The sequence below is a fragment of the Rhinolophus ferrumequinum genome, chromosome 21 (genome assembly GCF_004115265.2).
Source record: "Rhinolophus ferrumequinum isolate MPI-CBG mRhiFer1 chromosome 21, mRhiFer1_v1.p, whole genome shotgun sequence".
NCBI lineage: Eukaryota > Metazoa > Chordata > Mammalia > Chiroptera > Rhinolophidae > Rhinolophus > Rhinolophus ferrumequinum.
In genome coordinates, this window is record NC_046304.1 from 34,868,511 (window position 1) to 34,891,680 (window position 23,170).

At 43.4% G+C, this 23,170-nt stretch overlaps 1 protein-coding gene across 1 annotated transcript in view; it reads left to right on the plus strand.

The window, feature by feature from the left end:
- The window catches only part of SKAP1 (src kinase associated phosphoprotein 1), a 277,253-nt gene extending 254,617 nt beyond the window's left edge, over positions 1-22,636 (plus strand). The window contains exons 12-13 of the mRNA XM_033090442.1: positions 12,978-13,089; positions 14,917-22,636. Of these exons, the coding sequence (XP_032946333.1) occupies positions 12,978-13,079 (102 nt within the window). The 3' untranslated portion in view covers positions 13,080-13,089; positions 14,917-22,636. The remainder of the gene's footprint in view (positions 1-12,977; positions 13,090-14,916) is intronic.
- Positions 22,637-23,170: the final 534 nt, after the last annotated feature.

Sequence of the window (23,170 nt, forward strand, 5' to 3'; positions counted from 1 at the left end):
TTTTATAAATGAGGGGACACCCATTCCAAGAGAGGACAAAAGGGAGAGGGTGTTTGTGTGTGTGTGTGTGTGTGTGTGTGTGCATATGCGTGCATATAAACCTGCTAACAAGAGGCCAAACTGCATATCAACCGTATCCTCCAAACCCTGGCCATTTATTATAAAACCCATTTTTTAAAAAAAGATAATGAAATTGGCATTTTCCACTTTATTCTCCTTACTCCTAAATGTTGTCCTGGACAGGACGGACCTTTCACTTTCTACACACACACACACACACACACACACACACACACACACACCCTTTCAGTCAAGTGGAAAGTCCCAGATCAGATTATTAACTATTCAGCCCAGACAGAAATGTTTACCTAGAACCATATAAGCCATGGCAGGTTTAGGTGAATGCTCAGAATCGCCCGATGCTTTACAAACTCCAGTGTAAAAAATTCCAGCCATTTATTTTGCAGTGAATTTATAACAAGTGCTGTTAAAGTCTTCGTCTTTTGACAGAGGTAATAATAAATTCACTGTTAAAGACGGTAGTTTAATTCCTTATACCTCCAATACTGCACAGAATAAACCATATTCATCACTGAGTAATTTTTTACCACATAAATCTTTAAAACTAACCGGTGAAGGCTGTTGAGACTGAAATATTGTGAATTTATTAGATATGCCCATGTAGTATTGGATTCAGAGGTTTCCATTCGAATATATTATGGGGAAAATTTGTGTCTTTAACTGTGACATTCCCTCCATTTCCCACTGCCAGTATTATAACAAGCAGCTCCTCCAGAGTCAACTGCACGTTTATTAGACAGAGATTTAGTAATAAACTCCTCACTAATCTGCCAAAGAGGCTGCATGATATTTTGGTGAGATGCTCTATTTAAAAGGAGTTGCAAAAGCTTTGTTTCTGTGTAATTATTTTCTCAAAAGGATCTCAGCCTCCCCAAACCTCTGTCTGCCAGTGTTTCTTGGTAGTACATGGACCCAGCTCTCCAACCAAACTAGAAAAATTATAACCTCATTGCAAACATACAGGGCAGTAACTTCTATACAGTTTATAGGATTAGTAATGAGGGCCTTGGGGTAATTGGTGAGAATACAGAGAAGCTGAAATTAGAAAGACATTGCCAGACGTATAGTATTTAAGGCTAATAAAAAGATTATATTGATTCTCAAACTAGAGATAATAGACAATGGTTTCAGAAAACTTGCTATTTAAAAACTTTCATATGATACATTAAAGATACTATTAAATCCTCAGATTTCAGCAAAAATCCTTTTACACTACCATATTAATTTTGAGTGAAAATCTGTGCCTGTTAGATGAGAATATTCTGAAGTTTTTCATGATTTGCCAGTGAAGTGACATTTAAACTAACCAATTGATTATATCAGATTGTAATGCCCTCTCCAGTTTCATTAAGGAGACATTAACATTGCTAGAATGAAAAATATTTTTTCTTTTAGATACTGAAATGTGCATGATCTTTTTAGCAAAGAGCTTCGGCAGCTTCTCTGTTCCCACTAATATTCTGTATTTGGAAGGAGATCTAGAACTTAAAAACTTCCAAGGAGCATTGTGAACCTTTAAGATTTTTTTAAATAAAATAAAATAGGTTTCTAACTATAAACAAAGGAGAAAAATCTCCTGGCAGTACAAGACTGCAGCCCATCAGAATAATTGTGAAAAGACAGAGTCGGCTAGAAAGATAAGCATAACACCAGCAATTAATATTCAGCATTTCACATTATAGTCGAGAGGATGTGTTTTTCTTTGTGATGTGTCTCATAAGCTAAGAGTGTTGGGAGCCAGACTCTGAGCTCTGTCTTCTTTTTGTGCATGAGGATTAAGAAGGGAAAAAAAACACAGTGACAACAATCCTGCTCCATCTGTAAATGAACAAACATCTTGATTTAATAGCTATTTGCTTTGTAAAACTGAGGAATGAAACAAAAATTACTGGATGCCTAAGTAACACTTTAATTCCGAATTCATTTACGCTGTAGCTATGTAGTTGTCACAAACCATAATGCAGTATTTAATTAAAATAACAGAAGTGCATCTAGATATGTCCTGGGGTAGCTATCACCAAATTATAGTCTATGCCATCCGTATTTTATTTATGAAATGGCAGATTCTAAGGTGCAAGTAGGCTGATACAAAAGCGTAAACATTTTAAACCTGCATTTTCAGAAAGGCTTTTTTTTTTTTTCCTGCTGTGTCTTTACATTTTTTTCCTCCTTCTATCGTTAGGGTTTTTGTTTTGTTTTGTTTTAATGGGATTGTTTTGATGTCAATAAATATCTCTCTTTCTAACTCCTGCTTTTCAACTATTGACCTCCTGAGTCTTCTGGCTGTGAAATCCCCCCATCCCGACCCCACCCCCGTCTGTTGTCATGGAAAGGCTTGTGAGGTTTCACAGGAACCACAGCAAGCATAGCCCATCTTAGCGAAACTTGGACGTGGATTCCAAGAGGGTAGGAAAAAAGCAAACCCTTTTCAGGCTTGGCGTGCATGTTCCCATGCAATCTTCCTCGCACCTTTTTTTCCACCTATAAAAACCTGCTACAGTTTACACGCTTGCTTGCTCTACTTGGTGGATGTTCACATGCAGACATACTGCTCCTTTTCATAAACGCATAGCATCTATCTTACACGCACCCACCATCTATCTCCTCGTTCACATTGGCTGTCCCATCCACCTCCTTGTCTGCAGAATTATGTTCAGCAAGGTCCCGATTTATAGGAAATAAATAATGAAAATGGAATGGACTGGGAAAGATAATCGAAACATTCAAATTGTTATTTTTCACTGTACTTTCCACAAACAGAGCATCTATAAACACCGAGCGAAGGTGTTGGCTGATTCCTAAAAAGCAATGCCTTATAAAACATTCTGACAGAATGGGTCTCTACCTTGTATCTTTCCTTGTCTGTCTCTCTTTTTTTTGGATGCTCTAAGATCTTGCCGTTTTCAAATGGCAAATGATGCCATGTTATTATTTTCATTCTTTCTGCTTCTTATTTATCCTGTCTGTAATGACAAGTTTTGGTCACCGCTGATCCTCTGTAAGATAACTCTAAGAATTATCAAACAGAAACAATAATTGCAATCACCTTTTTAAAGAAAATAGCCCTTGCAATTACTGTATAAAGATCTTCTGATAATAGTATCATTGGATCACAGCCCGATCCCATAGCCAGGGTCTTTTGGAGAAAGGGTTTTCTAATACACACTTGTAATTATTTTAGCCCCTTTCACAGGTCACATAGAAAGTTAATTTCAATCGCTGCTAATTTCCGCCCAACGAGAGTATGATACTTTAAACCACCCAAAATAATTGGATTCAAAACAAATTTAGGAAATTGGGTGTGTTAGAAAGCAAATAAAAATATCCTTTTGGTAAGGAGGAGGGTGAAAGTAGTAAAAATGGCCTTTTTTTCTCCCTTCTTTCCCCTTCACAACTTTGCCATTAAAGTTGCACCTACAGCTAGAAGTTTGTCCGTGAAAAATGGTCATTTTGTTTCTCTGCTCAAAGAATGTTATTAAAATGCTAATTTAAAAGAAAAAGGAGTTAAATATCTAGCGATGGTGCATTCTAATTGCAACCATAATGAGCTCTCTAAATGTGCGTGCCCCTGACACACACAGAGCATAAACAGCAGTAAACAGATCATTAGTACCCGCGTTCATTTATTCTGGCGACCTTACCATGACCCCACCGAGGGTAGGGTGAAAAGCAGGTGGATCTGGCTGTGACACCCCCTAGAGGGATCCAGGAAATGAAGCTATAAGCGGTTGTCATGGAAACGCCTATGTGTGCAGATGATGTAACACACCGACAGGCTGTAGGGCTCCGCAACTGGGACGTTGCCTTTCCCTCGCCGGAACAATCTTGAGGATTAAATTATTCATTTCTTTAATTCACAAAGCAAAAGGAATCCTAATTTTCTTGGTGATGTCCTACTCTCTGCCATTTGTCTAAGGTCTGTTACATGGTGACTTGTCATCCCCTCTTTCTCCGAAACCTACTCCAGCTTCCTATAGTCTAACCTGAAATGCAGAATCTGGCAAAATCAAGTGGGGGGGAAAGACAGCAGAAATCTGACATTGAACATCTGTACTTAGAGAAAAATCTAAGATTTTAAGCTAAAATAAACAATATAGACAGTGTCATTTTCTGATGAGGGCATGTTGGCCAAAGACTAAATGTGTACCTGTCCTAAACAAGATGGCTTTGTTTGGAGCAGGGCAGGACCAGGCCCATACCTGATGCAGAGAGCGTAAAGCAGAGAGGCACCAGTCCCACATGATCACATCACCCTAGCCAAGGTGCAAGAAAAAGAGATAAGAGAAAACGAGCATCTGCTCACCCCCTCCCATGTGCAATTGAGGGAATCGAGATTAATAAAAAATAATTCTTTGGAGAATGATTCCACTCCATCCTACCCTGTTTTGCACCAAACAACCTCAATAACCTTACGGCAACAGTAGAATAACTTTTCTTTTTTTAAAGGAAGCAGAAAAGACCATCTCTGGAAATTATTTTAAAATAAAAAATATCCCAGCCTGTGCCTCCCCGTCACCCCCTCCCCATTGCACTTTAGATGAACCTGTGATATTGTAGCAATGGCCCTTGAAGTGCAGTGGGGAGGTGATTTAGGAGAATATTAAAGGCAATGTGGAGATTCAAGGCGCCTCTCTCAGGGAGATCTGGAGAAATACGCGGCACAGATGGGCCGAGCAGATTAAACATTTCCGTCACATTGTTTCCAAATTGTGTTGTGGTGCCTGAGGCTGGTGCTGCGGTCAGAGCAAAACAGAGCGGTGCAGAGCTGTGAGCTGCACAGTTTATGGAATACATATTAATACGCCGGTCTCACATGGTATCACAATTCTATCAGCTCCAAAATGGTGCTGTCTCTATTGTTCCTGAATTCTGCACTTGGCACCTTGTTTTCTCCCATCTGCAAAGTGTTTACTTTCCCTCTATCCTTTCTCTCTTCATTAGGCAGAGTTCAAGTTGTGTGTTTCTTTCTCCTTTCTCTTTCCTTACAGCCCTGTTCCATCTTCCCTCTTCCCTTCACGGCTTTTGACTTCCCTGTCTGTCATGCACGCTCTGAGTTTTGCCACTAGACTTCCATCACCAACAATGCCCACCTCATGCACAGGTGCTGCACACCTCCCCGGCCTTGGCTTGATCATGATCCACTCAACCTCCAGTTCAGGACATTAGCTGCAGACATCAGGCTGAATGTTCCCTTGTACTTGAACGCGGTCAGACACTCCATCTAGCTAACACATTCCTCTTCTACTCGGAACACTCAACTTTTAGCTGGGCAGTGAGCTTTGTAGAATTGTCTCCATGTGCCCCCCAACTGCTTTCACTGACCACCCAGCCTTTCCATGTCCCCTTTCTTACACTCACATACCTTGCTTCCCCCCACCCTGCATCCAGGCCCATCAACAACCAGGTGAGCAAGTTCCCTGAAATGTAATAATAAATAAAACTGGTTCAGTTGAGGCAAATTTAATGATTAATTTTTATGATTCATAGAACAAAACTCTGAATAATGGAAAAAAGAAAAAATGATTGCCAACAACTTAAAACACTGTGTGAAACAGCCTGGAGAAGCTGCCAAGCTACCCAAGGTTTTAGCCAAGCACTAAGCTCCGATCCCTTCACAAATTCCAACACAATCCACCATCCACCCAACTGACCACTTCCTTCCTCCTTCTGCAAAATCTCTTCATAAAACCATTTATGCTGAAAAACAGGCACCTATTTGTCTTTGGTGAACAATTCTTGTCTCCAGCCTTGTTTTTCTCAGCAGTTGGAAGGGTGCTGAGTTAGAGCCCTCAGTTTATTTAATAATTTATGATATCCTCAGAAAGAATCAAATTTCCAAAGCTGGATTTTAGGAGTGGAGAAATTGTGGGCCAATCCAGAGTAAAAATATGTTGTTTTGGGGCTGACCCTGGAATATTGCAATCTACTCCACTAGGAATTCAAATTCCCCATCTTTACTAATGATAATGTATGATACACAAACACTAATAAGAGAAATAAGCAATCATAAACCAGTAATTCTGTGATTGATTGGCTTTTCCCATACATACATCAAGCATTTATTGATCTTTCAGGTTAGGGGCTGATTGATTGTTCTCCTGAAGAGGAATTCTCTTGTTTACAAGCACTGATATAGTGAATTTTGATGGTTAAAAGAACAAAAGTATGAGATATTTTCTGGGAATCTTGTTCCACAGAGGCTTATCGAAGCCGAATTCAATGTGAAAAGAGAACATTTCTATTAGGAACATTCTCAGGGGAACCAACAGTGTCAAGCAGCTTGCTCCAAAAGCCATCATGTGAATTTGAATGGAAGCTATGGGAAGACACCACAACTTTTAGGTCAGTTAGAGGTAGTGTCTTAGAAGAGATAAGCAAGCTTGGTCAGCGTGTGAAGAAGAAACAGACTCCACAGCTGGAGGGCTGACGCCTAGAAAACCCAACATGGCAGGAATGAGGATTCTTGATTTCCTTTTACTGTGTTTTTTAAATGGGCGGGGGGGGGGGGGGGGGGGAAAATGGCCATACTGGGCCAAAGTGTGGATTCAGGCCATAAAGACCTTTGTATTTTCCCCCGAGAGCATTGGTGCGTAAACCCTAGAGGGTTCATAAATTCTTTGAGAATCTGATGGAAGGTCTGGGCTTCACCCCAAGGACAAGACACATGTACACACGCACACAAAACTTGACGCCCATTTCAAGGAGTTCAAAGATCCCTTCCCATCCATCCACAGACAGGCCAGGGGTTCACAGACTCCAGTTTAAGAATCTGTGTCCTAGAGGATGGTGATTTCCTTTTGCTGGAACAGCCTAGGAGTCACTGAGCCTAGAAATTGAATTCTCATCCCAAGACAGGATGGTCATTCCAGGTCATGTCTGTGCTACTCCAGGGGAGCCATGGAAGAGCTTATACAAATAGGAACCAGCAGGGAAGAGAGAAATTAAAATGTAGCAATCATGGAGTAGGGGTATTTAATCTCTTTTAAGGCTTATGATAGGCGCCTGCTGGTTTTCCCCCTGATATCCCCTGACACCTACTGACAGGGTATTTGCAGCACCACACAGGGACTCAGGGCCCTGTGACAGGAGGAGCACTGAGGAGGCCCATGATCATCTTGAAACCATAAACAGCAATAGGAAACCACTGGAGGCAGACTCAAGCTGTGCGACATGCCCGTGGTTGGTGGCCATACTGCTTTTTGTTTATAGAATTTGCTGTTCTTTTTATGGCAGGTTTGGTAGGGTGGTTTTTTGTTGTGATGGTGGTTTGTTTTTTGTTGTTTTATTTTTGGGGTTTTTTTGCCTTATTGATGGAGATCAGCAGCCTCGATCCTTTTATGGCAGTATGCAATCCTCCATAAACACTTTTGATTGTTGCTGATGGTGAGTGCTATGTCTATTTCAGGTTCATTCTGTGCTCTGCTCATCCAGGCCAATAGCTTCTCCAACCAGATAATGGAGTCCAAGTTTTTAAGACTCCTTCATTTGGGGGGCGTTCAAGGAGGTGGGGCAGGGTTGATGTTGAGGGAAACAGATGTTTAATCAAGGCTAGAAATGTTTATGATGAGAACAAACTACACATTGTACTGTTTTCGAGTAAGAGGCTTCTTAAAAGACTGTGCCAAGAAACAAGCACTGATGTGGAGGGCTTTTTGGTTTTTGTTTTTTTTAATAGTTTTTTATATTCTTATGTAAGTCTATTCATTTTTGTATAATACACAATTTTTAAAATTAGCATCTTATCTCTACTGTACACAGGGTATATGGAGTTACAGCGTGGAGAGCCTATAAAATTGTGATCCCCTAACATTTGTCACTTGTAGGGATGTATCCCCACCTTGAAGGTAGAAACAGTTCCACGGGAACTTGGTCCCTGAAATTGAGGATTTCAGGTCTCCTGGGAGTGTCTTGGCTTTTTTCTGGTCTTTCCAAACATCTGGGCAAAAAGAAGTCAAACTTTATTGAAAATGTTGATCCCAGGAATTTAGTTCTCTCTGCCACCCTAACACTAAAATCCAAGACTTGGCAACTTAATAAAAATGCAGTAAATTAGCACCTCTAGACAAGAGCAGAGTTCATTCAGAGCTGGGGTCTGCCTGGCTGAGCCAGTACTCTCTCCATTTTAATAGTTTAATAAAAATTAGCATAATTAACGAACATCTGTATGATCCAGAGTGGTGCAATTTGGCACTTGGAAACGAGGGCTTAAACATGATTGCTGTGAGTTTAATGTTGTTTTAATTCTTTTTGGCACTGTGCAGTGAAATAAACGTTTGGTGGTGATAGTTCTCGGCCGGATCTCATTTGCATTTTTCTCCCTTTGATTATGAGCAATTGTGGACTCCCCAGCAATTCATCAAAGTAGAAATTATTTTAAAATACCTCATGGTGTTCAGACTGGGCTGGAGCAATGCATGGGGGGTGGCAGTGGAAGAAAAGGCGAGAAATTTTCCATTCATGCTTTAAACATCTCAGCCCTGCAGCCCTTTTCGGGTATCCAGCCAAGGGATGAAATCTGGAAAAGACAGTCAGATCCTGAGACCTGTAGGTGCTTTGATGAAGCTCTTAGGCTCCCACAGCAGGATGCATATGGTCTCTGAGACTGTGCCATACTCCTGACACTTCTGCCCGCTCTTTTGTTTTGAAGGGCAGAGAGTTGATATCACTCACTGCGGTTCTCACCACTATGGTGAGGCCACTACCTGTGCGGTCGGCAGGGTCCGCGTTCCCCTGGAGCAGCAGCACACTGACTGGGATCTTGGCCTGTGCAGGTGCCCAGCTGTGCCTCATCGGCTTCTTGTTTGTGCCTTCTTCCAGTTGGCAAAGAGCACCTTCCCCAGGCTCCGTCCCTACTCCTGGTATTAATGGCGACAGGAGGATGCTGCCAAGCGTGAGTCAGTCAGGGGTCTTGAATAGTCCCTAGGAAGAGAATGCTCTCTCTGAGCCCCTCAGGTGATGAAGATGACAGCATCTGATTGGTAGAAGACCACTCTTCACACGTATTTAAGCAAGCTGACTGTGATCAAAAGACAGTCAGACAACATTGCACCCCACCCCTGCCTGTGAGATAACAGAAGAGCTAAAGCTAGAGTTTTTATGAGTTACAGTGAAAGAGAAAGACAGAGTATGTGTTTTTCCCTTCGCAGCGAGGCCCTGTAGACATGGCCATTGCAGCAACATGCTAACGTAAGACAATACTCTACAAGAAAACTTGAGGCAGAAACTGCCCTAACTTCAGTGCTGGAAAATGAACAGGAACATAACTTGCACTAATAGCAACTTTAAAATGACCTGACAAGCATAGGCTTAGGAATTCTGGGTAATGTCCCATAAGGCAGTGCAGACTATAGGGGGGAATTGGCCAGGGGGAGGGAGGGAATGAAGGGTGGTGGAGACGGTGGGGGAGAGGTAGTGGACACATTCATTTATTTCAGACTGATATTTATTTATTTTTTAATTAATTAATTTTTTTTTTAAGGAGGGTGCAGCTCACAGTGGTCCAGGCGGGGACAGAACTGGCAACCTTGGTGTTATTAGCACCACACTCTAACTAACTGAGCTAACCAGCCACCCCCAGACTGATTTTTAAAAGGTCATTCCTTGTTCCTTTTAGGATCGACTCAGTAGTCTCACTTCTTATGGCATTTGAGACTGCCTTCATGGTATTTAGGGAGCCATTTGGGGAACTGTCTCCAAAGGCAGTTGCTCTCTTCCTGCCACAACCAGTTCAGTCACCAGGGGAATATCTTGGAGTTAACTGAAACTAAATCTACTCAACTGAGAGTATAAATCCCTACTTCTCCCTTCATTTCTCCATAACCTCGTATAACAAGTTTTTTTTGGGGGCCCCATTCTGTGCCAGATACCATGCTGAGTGCTGGGAATACAACAGCAAACCAAACCAACTAGGTCCCAGCTCTCACAGAACTTTCCACCCAGTGATTAGCACCAAGAAAAAGGCAAACCGATACAAGGCAGCATGGTGAACTTATTTCCCAGGAAGCAGAGGACATGGCACTGTGGGCCACATAACTAGGGCCCCCACACAGTGGCAAGCAGAGGATTCTAGCGAATCCAGAGAGACTCAGGAATTGAGATCTGAAGGCTCCTTAGGAATGAGCCCATGGAAGGGAGAAGGGAAGTAGAGGCTAACAGGCCGAGGAAAGACTCCAAGGTGAGAGAGTCTGTAGCCCGTGGGAGCAGCTGAACCAAGTTCTATTTTACTAGGGGTCCGCTAGATTTAGGGGGTGAAGGACAATGCTGGGCAGTGAGTGGGACCAGGTCATGCAGGGCCTTGTCTATCTTGTTAGGAAGTTGACAGGAGGCAGTGGGAACCCACTTAAAGGTTTCAAGCAGAGCAGTGATATTATCAATGTGCATTTTAGAAAAATTCTGGCTGCAGAATGAAGACTAGATTGGAGAGGAACAAGAATGGAGATACAGAAACCAATTTAGAGGTTGTTTCTGTAGTCCTCACGAGAGATGACAGTGACATAACTCTAGGCTGTTGACAATGGGAATGGAGAGAAGTGGGTGGACTCCCGTAATATTTTAAAAGGAATGAGAATTGACAGAACTCAAGGACTGATTGAAAAAGAAGGGTGACATTGGGAACGACTCGGGTTTCTGGCTTGAGTAACTGATTGTAGAGTGGTACCACACATTGAGATAGAGAACCCAGGAGGTAAAGAAAGTTTGGGAGCAGGAATGAAAATAGAGGCAGAATGATGGGTTAAATTTGGGATATATTGAGTTTGGGCAGCTTGACGGACATACACTTGGGTATTGGGATCTACCACTTAGATCTGGGAGAGAGTTACCGTTGTGATTCGTTTACACAGACGTGGTGGCTAAACCACAGAGGTGTGTAAGATTGTTGAAGGAAAGTGCATCAAGTCAGAAGGGCAGGACAAAACCCTAGAAAACAACCACATTAAAAGGAGGGATAGAGGAAGACGAGCTTTCAGAGAATGAGAAAAAGCAACTAGAGAGTAGAAGGGAAACCAGGAGAGTATAATTATCGTGGAAACTAAGAGAAGAAAATGCCTCAAGAAGGGTCCATAGTGCCCGCACTGCTGAGCGATCAAGCAAAGAGGGGTTGTAAGAGACCATGGAGAGAAAGCATAAATGGAGTGATGGAAGCAGAAGCCTGATGAGAGTGGCTTTCAGAGTGATAGAAAGCAAGAAGTTGGGGCGGTTAAGTGAGGTAAACTCTGTAAGTTTGACTGTGAATTAGCAGTTGGTATAGACTAGCAGAAATGGAAAGTAGACATGTGGTGGGGACTATTTAATAATTGTTTCTGGACGCCGGTTGGCTCAGTTGGTTAGAGCGCAGTGCTCATAATGCCAAGGTTGCCGATTCGATTCCCACATGGACCAGTGAGCTGCGCCCTCCACAACTAGACTGAAAACAATGACTTGACTTGGAGCTGATGGGTCCTGGAAAAACACACTGTTCCCCAATATTCCCCCAATAAAAATTTAAAAAATAATAATAATAATTGTTTCCAAAGATAAAAGACATTTGAACATGTTTCAGTGCTGATGAAAGGAGCCATTTCATTTATATTAGAGACAGAGGTTCAACACCACCAGAACCTTGTCTCTAAGAAAGAAAGCAGAAGGGTTACCCAAGCACACATTGTAAGGGAAAGTCTTAAAACAGGGGAGGACACCTCCTCCACTTTAATAGGAAAGAAGGCTGGTTGGCAATACAGGTACGTTCCTGTTTTGGTGGCTGAAGGCTGACAAATCTGATAGCTTCTTTCTTTTTGAAGGTGGAAAAGAGGTCATCTGCTGCGAGGGAAAGAGGCAAAGTTGGAGGAGGGGAGATACACTATCAAAAAAAAACAAAAAGATAACCACTTGACCTGGAATTTTATTGTGTCACCAACCTGGTTTTCTTTCTTCTCCTTTTTCTTGGTAGAACTCAGCAGCCAGGTGTGCAAAAAGCAGACAGCTCTGTGGTACCCCAAATCCAATTGATCTGAATACATACTTCCCATGTATTTACTTCCTTCAAAAGAAAGGTGCTTTCAGGAATACTCTCATAGTGTTCAACATCTGCTGCTTTTGAGAAGCTCTTCTGTATTTAAGAAGCTCCATTCTCAACCCTACGACCATCCCTTCCTTTAAATCTTCTCTTTCCCTTTCTTGTCTGCCCCTCCCTGTGGCTCTTACGTCCTGCCTGTCATTACTGATGTACCTGTCAAACTCCCACCTCTTCCAGGGGAGGAATCCAATGTTTAGAGCACCTACTATGTATCAGGCACTTTGACTGTTTTCACTTCTGTGGTGTTACTTATATCCCCGACAACAAGGGGAGGGGTGATATTATCTTACAGAAGAGGAAGTTAAAGCTAGGGGAACCTAAGGTCACATGGCTACTAAATGACCAAGTGGGGCTTAGACCCCAGTCTGTCTGACTCCAAAGCCCATTACTCTATGCTGTAAGCCCCCAGGGAGCAAGTAATGTTCTGAGTCAACCCTATAAGTCTCATGGGAACTCAAACAGCACTTGGCACATAGAAGATGCTTGGTAAATATTATTGATTGAACTATGACCTGACTCCCTAAATATTATCAGGGTTCTGGCATTTCAGGGTGTGCCCAACATTCTCTGAAGAAGCCATTCCACTCTGCTTGGTAAAAGACATGCTCTTTCGGTTCAGCAATGGCACCATATGAGTTAAGTTTACGATGTAGACAGGAAGATGGCAAAATGAAAACCGAGTTTGCTTTCCTCCTCTCGATGACTTTTTTAAATTTAATAATCCCATGAAGGGTGTTAACAGGGCCTACTGATAGTGTCAACAAAGAAACCACCCAACAGAATCTCCCACGCAATCACCATGCGAGATGAACAGAAGCACGTCCATCTTCTTTTCATTTTTCAGGAGTATAACGTGTATGGCTGGTGGGTAGGAGAACTGAACAGCCTCATCGGGATTGTTCCCAAGGAGTATCTCACCACTGCCTTTGAAGTGGAAGAAAGATGAAGAAGCCCAGGTATCCGAACTATTGCCAATGCGTTTGTCGGCCACGACTTTGTTTCTCTGTGAAGGATGAGTTGCCAGGGAAGTAGCTTTTCTTCATTTCTCAAGGTGATGCTAGTGAGTCACCATTGAAAGATGAGTCTGAAATTGTTTTTCCTGAACTGGGCGACTGAGTCAGTTAGGATTAAGTTCAACTACATGTGACAGAAAACTCAAAATAGCAGTGATTTAATTACCATAGAAATTTATTTTTCTTTTCTGTAAAAATCTGGAGGTAAGTGATACAAGGTACCCCGGTCCCAGGTGTCTTCTCTTTTTCCTCCACTGTGTGTGGTCAACATTCCTAAGGTTACCTCGTGGCCCAAGATAGACATTCCAGCTCCAGCTATTATCGCTGTCTCCCACCCAGCAGGAAAGATAAAATGAAAGGAGAAGGGCACCACACCCTCTCCTTTTAAGGACACTTCACAGATGTTACACACAGGTACATTCCTTTGGCCAGAACTTAGATATATAGACAGACACACCAATATGCAAAGAAAGCTTTGTTCTAGGTAGAACCTGTGTCCAGCTTAAAAGTGGAGGAAAGGGAGTACATTAGTAAATAATAATGGGAGAATGGATATTGGGGGACAACTAGGAATTTTTCCCACAAGTGTGGATCTGGGTTTCTGTATCCCCAGCACTCAAATTCAGGGCACCATTTTCCCCAGATGGCATGTATTACAATCTGATTGGCCAAGATTAGGAACCCAGTGTGAGGATTCCTATGGAACATAATCAAATTAACTTAGGTAATAAAGAATAATTAACTTAGGTAATAAAGAATATGGCTTGCATTTTATGGAGCAAGAACCACATCATATTTTAAAACAGTGGAGTGAGTGCTTGCTTTGGGTGGGATAACTTTGTAGTTGCTTTGGCACAGAGTGGGTTTTGTTTAGAATTAGGATGGTGATGGAGGGCACCCAAGGTTAGCATGATGTCACCAGCTCCATCTTCCGGCCTGAAATGGGAGCAGACTTTATTGCTGGGGGTGAAGGATGACATGTGACAGTGATACAAACTGTCCTTGGAATCTTCCAGACCAGGGCCCACTCTAGTGTGCAGCTCAGTGGATTCATTTAGGAAAATACATAAGGATAGATCTTACTTTCCAATGCCCTTGTACAACCATAAAGCACTAGCTTGGGCCTGTCACTCAAGGTTTGACTTTATGACTTTCCCGACGAAGACTCCATTTCCTGGCCATGAATGCAGAAGGGTTGGAATTTTGCTGTCAAATCTAAACAGACTCACCCTACTTCACTTTGTCATGTATTTAATGACAAAGTTGTTTATCTCTTTGACCCAACAATTCCACATCTAGGAGTTTACCCTATAGCTACACTTGCACACATGCAAAATGATGTACACACAGGTTATTTGTTTGTAATAGCAAACCACTGGAAATGACCTGAATGTTCAACAGAGACCTAGCCAAATAACTGTAGTACATTCATCGAATTGAATACTACGTAACAATAAAAGAAGAAAAGGAAGTTCTGCACTGATATGGAATACATTCTCAGATATGGTGAAAAGTTAAAAAAAAAAAAAGGCAACAAAGAAGGGTAGGCCTAACCTCCATTTGTGTGAAAAGGGAGTCTCCAATCGCATATATAGTATATGAGATATCTCTGGAAAGAGAAAGAAAATGCTAACACTGGTTACCTCCAAGGACAGAGAAACTGCATGACTGTGAGACCGGGTAAGAAGGAGACAGTTTTTACTCTGTGCCCTTTTATATCTTCTATATTTTGAATCATAAAAGCAAATTTATATATTTTTCCTCCTTTAGGACACATATCCTTCTCTCCATCCTGCCTTTATGAAGAAACTGATCAAGACCTCCCACTCCCTACTCCTGCCGTCCCATCAACATCATGGACTCTTCTCGTTACTGAAGAGACCCAAGTCTCTGACACCTTGTAGTAACTTTGAACCACCAATAAGACAAGTGGGAAGAGACATATTCAGCAGACCTGTTACTAAACCTGCCTTGTCATAACTCACCCCATCTCTAACCATGTCCACACAGCCACTTCTGTCCTTTCCACAGGTTTGTCACAGAGAAGGTGAGAGAGAAGGAAATCTTTAGAGGAGGAAGCTGCTGGTTGTTTTTGGCTGATTTGAAAAGCACAAATAAACTTCAGATTTGGTTCCTTGCCCTGTGTGATGGTGTTGAGTTTCTTTTTGTAATGGTATCCAAAATGCCATTCTTGCCACCTCCAAACAAAGTAGGAAAGGAGAGCCAGAGAACAAACTGAAGCCAGCTAGAGAAGGGGACTTGCAATTGTCTTTCAGGGTAGGGTCATCTCTGGAACCGAGGCCTGACTGGTTACGGCTCGGCTTCACAGACTTCCTTTGGCTGCCTCCTTGGTCATTTTTTCTTATGTGCTGAATCTCTCTGACATGAGACGGGGTTAGCAGCAAGTCCTTGGAGTCAGCACATTGGAGAGTTCCTTTTCGGTCTCGGTTAACTACCCCTCTGTGGCCTGCACCCCTAGATAGGGGCCAAAGAAGTGCTTTGAGGAGGGCTTGCGTATACACAGCCCTGTTTCCTTTTCCTGTTGCTTCTACCTAGCACTTCAGTTACCTGTGCCTTGCAGAGGCAGCAAAACATAGTAGTTAAGAACATAAACTCAGGAACCAGACAGCCTGGAAATAAGCCCCAGTTCCCCTTTTACTCCGTGTGTTCTCTAGAGCAAGTTACTTGATCTTTTATGCTTCAATTTGCTCACCTTAGAAGAGGTATACTCCATCTCACTGAGTCACTGGAGAGATTAAAGGACAAAACTCTGCAATGTCCTTAGAAAAATGCCTGGTACATAGTAACTGCTCAATAAGGATTAGCTATTATTATTGCCTGACACTGCATGAAAATGTTGAAAACTGAGCAGCTACAGAAATTGCCTGTTGCCTATTCAGAGCAGTCCTGGATTGGCAGTAGCTTCCTCACCTCTGTAACAACCATGTTATAGCCCTGCAGTAAGACACCCATGTCACATGACTGAGAGAAACCAGGGAGCAAAAGATTCTATGCCAGCTATTCATTTCCAGATTTTCTGACCCAGGAGTAAAAGACAAGGGAGCTTTGTGTGTATGTGATGGATAAAGAGGTAAGAGAAGGGGACGATTTAAGTCTGGGAGGGAAAAAGAAAAGGCAATACAGAACAGTCCATGACGTCCCCTCCTTTTTACACAGCGTGCAAGAGGAGAAGGAACCACTAGGTGGCAGCATATGAGCAGATGAACCAAAGAAAACCAATTGCCTCCAGCTTTAGGAACCTTTGCACCAATCCCAACCTACAGGTAAGGACAATGGGCATTGTTCTAATATGTTTAACTGAGGGAACAAACAGAAACTCCCCTTTCTCTCCCTGGAGAACCCCCCCCCAGGGACCCAAGTCTGGAAGGCTGGGAGGCTAAGAGGAGAGAATAGCATTGTGCTACTGCTCCGTGACTGAATGAGCGCACCAGAAGAGGAAGGGCAGGTATCTGGGGAGATGAAAAGGGGGCAAGATCAAGGTAACTACTCTCTGCACAGTTCCAGGTCTCTCAATAACATGGCCATTGACTTTCAGCGTTTAAAACAAAATCTCCTTAGTGCAACAGTCCCTTCTGGACCTGTTGACCTGAGGAAAACAACCATTTGCCCTGCTGCAAGAGTCTTTCAGCACCCCCATCGACTGCAGGGTGGGCACCACACTCAGACCTCTGACCCTTCTAGCTGTGACACTCAGTGGAAAAAGACATTAGACCGGCCCTAAAAGATATCAACAGATGGACTGATTGGAGATCTGGTCCATAGCCATCTGGCCATCTCTGACATTGTTACATGCAGGAAAAGATAGAGCAAGTTCGATGGCTTGATGAGACTATTTACAGGGCATTCTCTGTTAGGGGAAAGTTCTAAAGGAGACCTTGGAAAAGCAGCAGATTCCCACAGTCTTTCTGGAGCTCAGCCTCGCCTAGCAAAACTGTTCCCCACTCAGTTGGACAGCACCATCTCCCCAACAGCCTCAGAAAGCAACTAGCTAATCAGATTCCCACTTCTCTGTTTGACGGCACCAACCAAATCCCCACCTTACTGCCTGTGACTAACTGGGTAACTGGGGCATTAGACAACTTAACTAAACACATTGTATGTAAAATGGGTTCTTAATAGCTACTAATTGCTCTGCGAGTGAAACAGGAGAGGGTTAGAGGAGGGGAGGCACTTTTCCTTCCTTGCTTTTATGTAAAGAGAAAATAAGAAAGCTCAGATCCAAAATTTAAGAAGCAAATGTGTAGTTGCCTTTTACAGATGAATAATTTACACAGGACTTACATCCACTGGATACTCTGACCTGGGGCTGGTACAGTTTGGTCTATATTATATCTGAGAATATCTGAGAATAATAAATGCTCTGAAAGCAGTCGTTCATGTACATTTCATTAAAAATACATTTTTTCTAGTGTGTTTTCTCTGTCATCCATATCACAAAATAGCACATTGTTTTGCAGTTACCTCAATATTAAATTTTCCCACACGATGGCCTATTATCTCTCTTAAAAATCTGTATTTAATTCAAAACCAACTACATCTTTCCCTCTGGTGAATAAAAATGGGAAAGAGAATTCCTATTAAGTCTCATTCCCTAAACCCAGACAGTTTGATTCCATTTAAAGTGAGAGCAATGACAAAAAGTGGGGCCGACTAGATAGCCTCCCTCCTGTTTGAGACAGATGTTTTATCTAAACACAATATGTAAGGAATAGCCTGGATTTCAAGTTATTATTAACTTTTTTTTTTTTTTTTAGCACTTTACCTTGCTCACTTATTTGTAATCAGTTAGTCTTTCCAAGTGTCAAAACTGAGGATCTGAAATGTGGTGACTTAGACAAAAATCACACGAAATCTGCTGTGGAAGAGGAAATGAAAGACTTGAAACGAAAGATTCTTGAAATTCTCAGTCTGCTGCTTAGCTTCTTGAATCACTCACGTTCTACTGCAGTTAGACACCTCCAATGACACATTTTCAAAATCTGTATTTCATGCCAGTCACTTGCGCACAATAAAGCAGTGGTGTCAATGCAAAGAGCAGGATTGGGGGATGGGTGGCAAACTCCTGCCTTTAAAAACTAGTCTGAGAAAGATGGAGTTGAAAAGTATGTATGTTTTTGTTTTCTTTTTTGTTTTTTTCTCAGATGCCAGGGACAGAGATGCTTTAATCTTTGGCCCAAAAAAAGCCCTCCCGGCAGGTCTCCCCACCAGGAGCGGCTTTCAAAGGATAAATCTTGAGTGGCACTGATTTGCTACTTCCCAGAGCACCAGCAAAATCAGTGGAGCTGACTTTAGAAAAAGCAGCCGTCCACACAGAGGATTATCCCTGCTACACAGCCCAGTGACTCAAGCTAATTTTCTAGTTTGTGGATTCCCATAGTCCAGTGCTCCTCCCCTCCCCTCCTGACCAGCCATTTTATTTCCCATTAGAATTTACAGAGGTTGGGAAGGGAGTTTGAAACTTACAACTAAAAAGAGTTTTTTTCTTCTTCAAGGGATTTGAATTATTCTCCCTATTTTCCTATCAATAACTGTTCAGAAAACATGCTGGGTTTTGGGGGTTTTTTTTTCATGAGTATAAATCAATGACCATTCTTTTGCAACTCTTTGGGATTCAATTAATAATACATTTTAAAATGTAGCCCATTTTGTACAAAAATCTGTTATAAATCTAATCCCCACCCCCAAAAAACCTATTGTGTTAGAGGAAACAGAGGTATAACTAATAGGATGAGCATGTAATTTATTTTCCAGACAGACACTTTTGAGACTGAAAGGGGGAGTTATTGATAATGACTCCAAGACCACACCAAGATGAGTGGTCAACCTAAAAATAAGGCAACATGGGTTGCCCGGTCACCAGGGGAGTGGGCAGTAGATAGATTACCTGGCTCTCTTGGTATGATGCTTGGCAATGTCCCTTTTAATGAAGTCCTCTCCCTTGCAGGCCTGTTTCCTAGGCAAACCCTGCCAACTAGGCTTTCTTTTCCTGATGCCCAGCCTGTTCTGAGAGGTCTGGTGTCCCTGGCATCACGCTGCTTGTGGGGCTGGCCAGCTGACAGCAGCTGTGTGTGTTCTGTTCCCTCATGGGGCCCCATCACAACCTGACACCCCTCCGCCTGGCAGAGTGCCACAGAGGGAAGCATTTCTGTGGCACTGGGCAATAGTATGCCACTTCCTTGCCTCCTGTGATTGGAGTAAGTTCCAAGAGGCTTCTAGCCCTGGTCCTCAAACATAGCATCTGGTTGCATTGTGGATGCTCTTAACCTGATGGTGAGCAGCTGGCCACCTTTTATTCCCCCACATCTAATCATGGAACAGAAAACAGGCTACAAACACTTCCCTTGTCCCCACGGTCAGACACTCCACCCAGCATGGCTCTGCCTTGAATCACCCAGGTGGCACATGTACACACCACCTACATTTACTGGATGCTGCTCACGGTAGGCACCCTGCTAGGCCTGTCACTAACCTATTTCACCTCTGGGAAAGCGCCTGGCATCTGGGGTTTGGAGCTCATTTCTTCAACCTCTCCAAGGCAGTAGAGTGGAAGTTTGGTGGAGAGGCCAAACTTGGAGCTTATTACTTCATTCTGCTGGTGCAGGGTTTCTAAACCGGGCACAACTGACACTTTGGGCCAGAAAATTTTATGTTGGGGGCACTATAGAATGAACGTTCAGAAGCATCCCTGGTCTTTACACATTAGATGCCAGTAGTACCCCCCAACCCCTGTTCTGACAACCAAAAAATGTCTCCAGACTTTGCCAAATGTTCCCTGGGAACAAAATCAGCCCAGGCTGAGTACCATTGTGTCAAGGCACTTGGGTGTGCTTAGGACCAAGCACAGAGAAACTGCCCTGCCTTCTAGACGTTTTACTTTAGTGACAGGGAGAAGCTTACAGCTAGCTTGGGAAGACATCAAGTGTAAATGCCATGAAGTCCTCAGCATTTAAGAACCAGCTAGCCAGCCCCTCTGCTCCACAAGCACCTTTGACATTTGCTCCCCGGCACTGCTGCAGATTTGCAGTACAGAAATGATGTTTTCAAATGAATAAGCCCGTATTTGCCAATTTAGAGAGCTGCATTACAGCGAGTCTCGTGTCTACAGCTCTGTGGTTACTGTTTCCCTTTTCAGTGGCAGTAACCTCTGAAACTCTTCATCGGGACCAAGGGGAATGCTGTGTACTACTACCTCAAGAAACACATGCTCATAGAAACGGCGCAGAAGACAGCTGAGGCTGAAAGGCGAGTGCTCTGGTTCCCTCCGCTTTGCACTGGGCTGGGCTGGTGCAGTGCTCACTTCAGTCCCCAGGCAGACGTGGGGAGTCAGGCTGGGAATCATGGCTGGGATTTTCCTGGCCCTTCATGTTAGTTTAGGGGCAAGTTTCCTCCTACAAAATGACTCCCAGGAGCTCTGTCAAGAACTGAAAAAAGAAAACAAAACAAAAGCGAAACCAGTGCCTTCTCAGGAGGCCGAGATAGGCAGAGGGGTCCGGTGTCTTTGTTGTCTCTGCCAGCGCAGGCCAGACAGGATGGCCAGCACTGGCCCTGGTGCCAGCGGAGCCGTCGGTACCGCCTCCCACGGGCCCTGAATCGGAGGCACCTGGAAGGGTTATTAGCAGGATTGGAACTCATCCCTCTGCTGGGACTAGATCATAATTACAGTAATTTTCTAATAGAGCTCGGCAGTAGGACTGTTTAATCAGCATCTGACTCCCTAGTGCTCCCAGCCCTCATCACTCAAGGAGAGGAGTGGGATGGCTCTTAAAGAGACAGTGCCCGCCTTTCAGCATTTGGAACAGATGTGCTCTAATTGGTAGAATATATCTAAGTCTCGTAGCTTATAGCAGGCAGGTTGCATTGCTTCCAACAAACCGCCTCAGGCTCTCACTATTCTGGGCCTTCTGCTGGAAGAATTCGGGTCAGGCTGCTAGTGGACCTGGCTTCCCACACCAACATGGCCACTGGGGAAGGGACACACACAGGGACAGAGCACTCGTGGGAGGATCTAAACTAACTGCTCCTTCGAAACAGATGGTATGAAGGAAAAAGTGCTTGGTTGAAGGACAGGAAGAAGGGACTCGACAGCCAGATAAGAAACTGGCTGGTGGTTTCTCAGAATCCAAAGATTACAGAAGCTTTCATGTTCCTGCCCTTCTAAGGGGGTAAAAAACCTTAAAGGCTTTTAGGTAGTCTCTTAATTCTCACACTCCAGCTTGATCATCCCTCCCTACTTATTATTGAAGCCCCTTTCACTGCTATATAAGCACCCCTTGTTTTTTCCCTCTTTTGCTTGCTGAACAGAATTATTCACTCTGCCCATTGAGTTAGGAGCACTGTCTCCTAAAAAGTGGCTCTTGTTATCCTTTTAAGCATAAATTGTCCATGTTTATTGTATCTTGAGAGTTCAAGTTCCAGCGTTCCAGTTCCAAATCGAGCCATTACTAAGGTGGAACTGATTTCTCCCCAAGAACTTATTTCTCTAATAAGATGTGAGGACTGGCTCCTGCTGTCCTGTTGGTAAGCCAGATGCGGACTTGGTCTTTGTAGCAGTTCCCAAAACAGTTCCTCAGAGAAAAGAGCTGGGGCAGAGAGTAGATGGAGATAAAAGATGGGTCGGGGGCTTCCAAAGCTGTTAAGGAAACCCTCAGGGAAGAAGGTATAGTGGTAAGGAGAACAGGAAGGGGGACACGCATCCAGAGTTCAAAGAAAGGTTACCTTGAGTCAGCAACGTGCCCTCTACAGAGCTGAGTCCCTGCTGGCAGGGGGCCGCCCGGGACGGGTGGCTTAGGATCAGTGCCCAGGCTTGACTGAGGAAGTTACTATCTCACACTGCAGTGGTAATCTGCTTGGCTTTCGCTGCGTCTCAGCTGGCTGCCCGCACATAAATCTGCAGATGCCACTCCGGCGCGACTGAGTGCTCCTGCGGCCTCTGAGGCAGACCAGGAGCTGGTCTGTTTCCATTTCTACCTACAACCCCAGCTCGCATCCTCCCGGCCCGCTGTCCGGCCCGCTGTCCTCCCCACCGCTAGATGTTAAGAATATTCAGTAAGAGCTGAGGCATCTAAACAAATTCACAAACAAGGAGATAATGTCCAATCAGATTGTTAAAAAGTCATGATCACCTCCCAAGCAAAGGACTTAGCAGTCAGAAATCTAAGGACGATGGAGGAGTTCTGATTTCCAAGAACTGAAAAGCAGAGGGTTTTTTTGTCCTTGAGTAGTGGTGGGTTTATTTCAGTTTTTTTTAAAAAGGTTTTTGGGGTGGAAATAACACTTGTCGTACAGAGCTTGGAAAGGATCTCTCACATGAATATATTCTACTACCATCTAAAAACTTTTTTTAAAAATCCATGCTCAGCTCAGTGTCCTCAGCTAGAAAATGTGTGTAATACTTGCCCTGTCCTTCTCACTGGGCACTGAGGTCAAATAAAATGATGTTGGTGAAACTTATGATTTTCATACAAAAAAACCCGCCTCCCCCTACACACACACACACACACACACACACACACACACACACATTTCCTTCCACCAAACAAAACAAAACCCACGAGCTTGGGATCACTTATCCTGAGTAACAGGAAATGACTTGACTTGGGCAACGGAAGTAGCTGTTAGAAGAAAGATGACTCAATCAGGCACAGAACCTACCTCAAAACTAAATTCTAACAAAAAATACTTTCATTCTACAAAACAGCTTTGTAGGCCACTGACAGAGGTCATCAGCCATGGCAGCTAGCGCTTAGTACACACAGGGACAGAGCACCTGAGAGAAGCACGTGGCACTGCCTGGACAGAGGGAAATCCATCTTTGCTGTTTTTCTGCTAACTCCAGGCCTGTAATACTAGAAAAAGTCTTCCCTTCTTGGGACCTCTCCTTCCACGGCCTACACTTAACTCTGCACAGGACAGTGAAGGGATGGTGCCCGGCCTTGGATTAACTGAGATGCTGTTATATGCACTGTTGTTAATGGATCATTAAAAAAGCCAGGAGTCAGAAAAA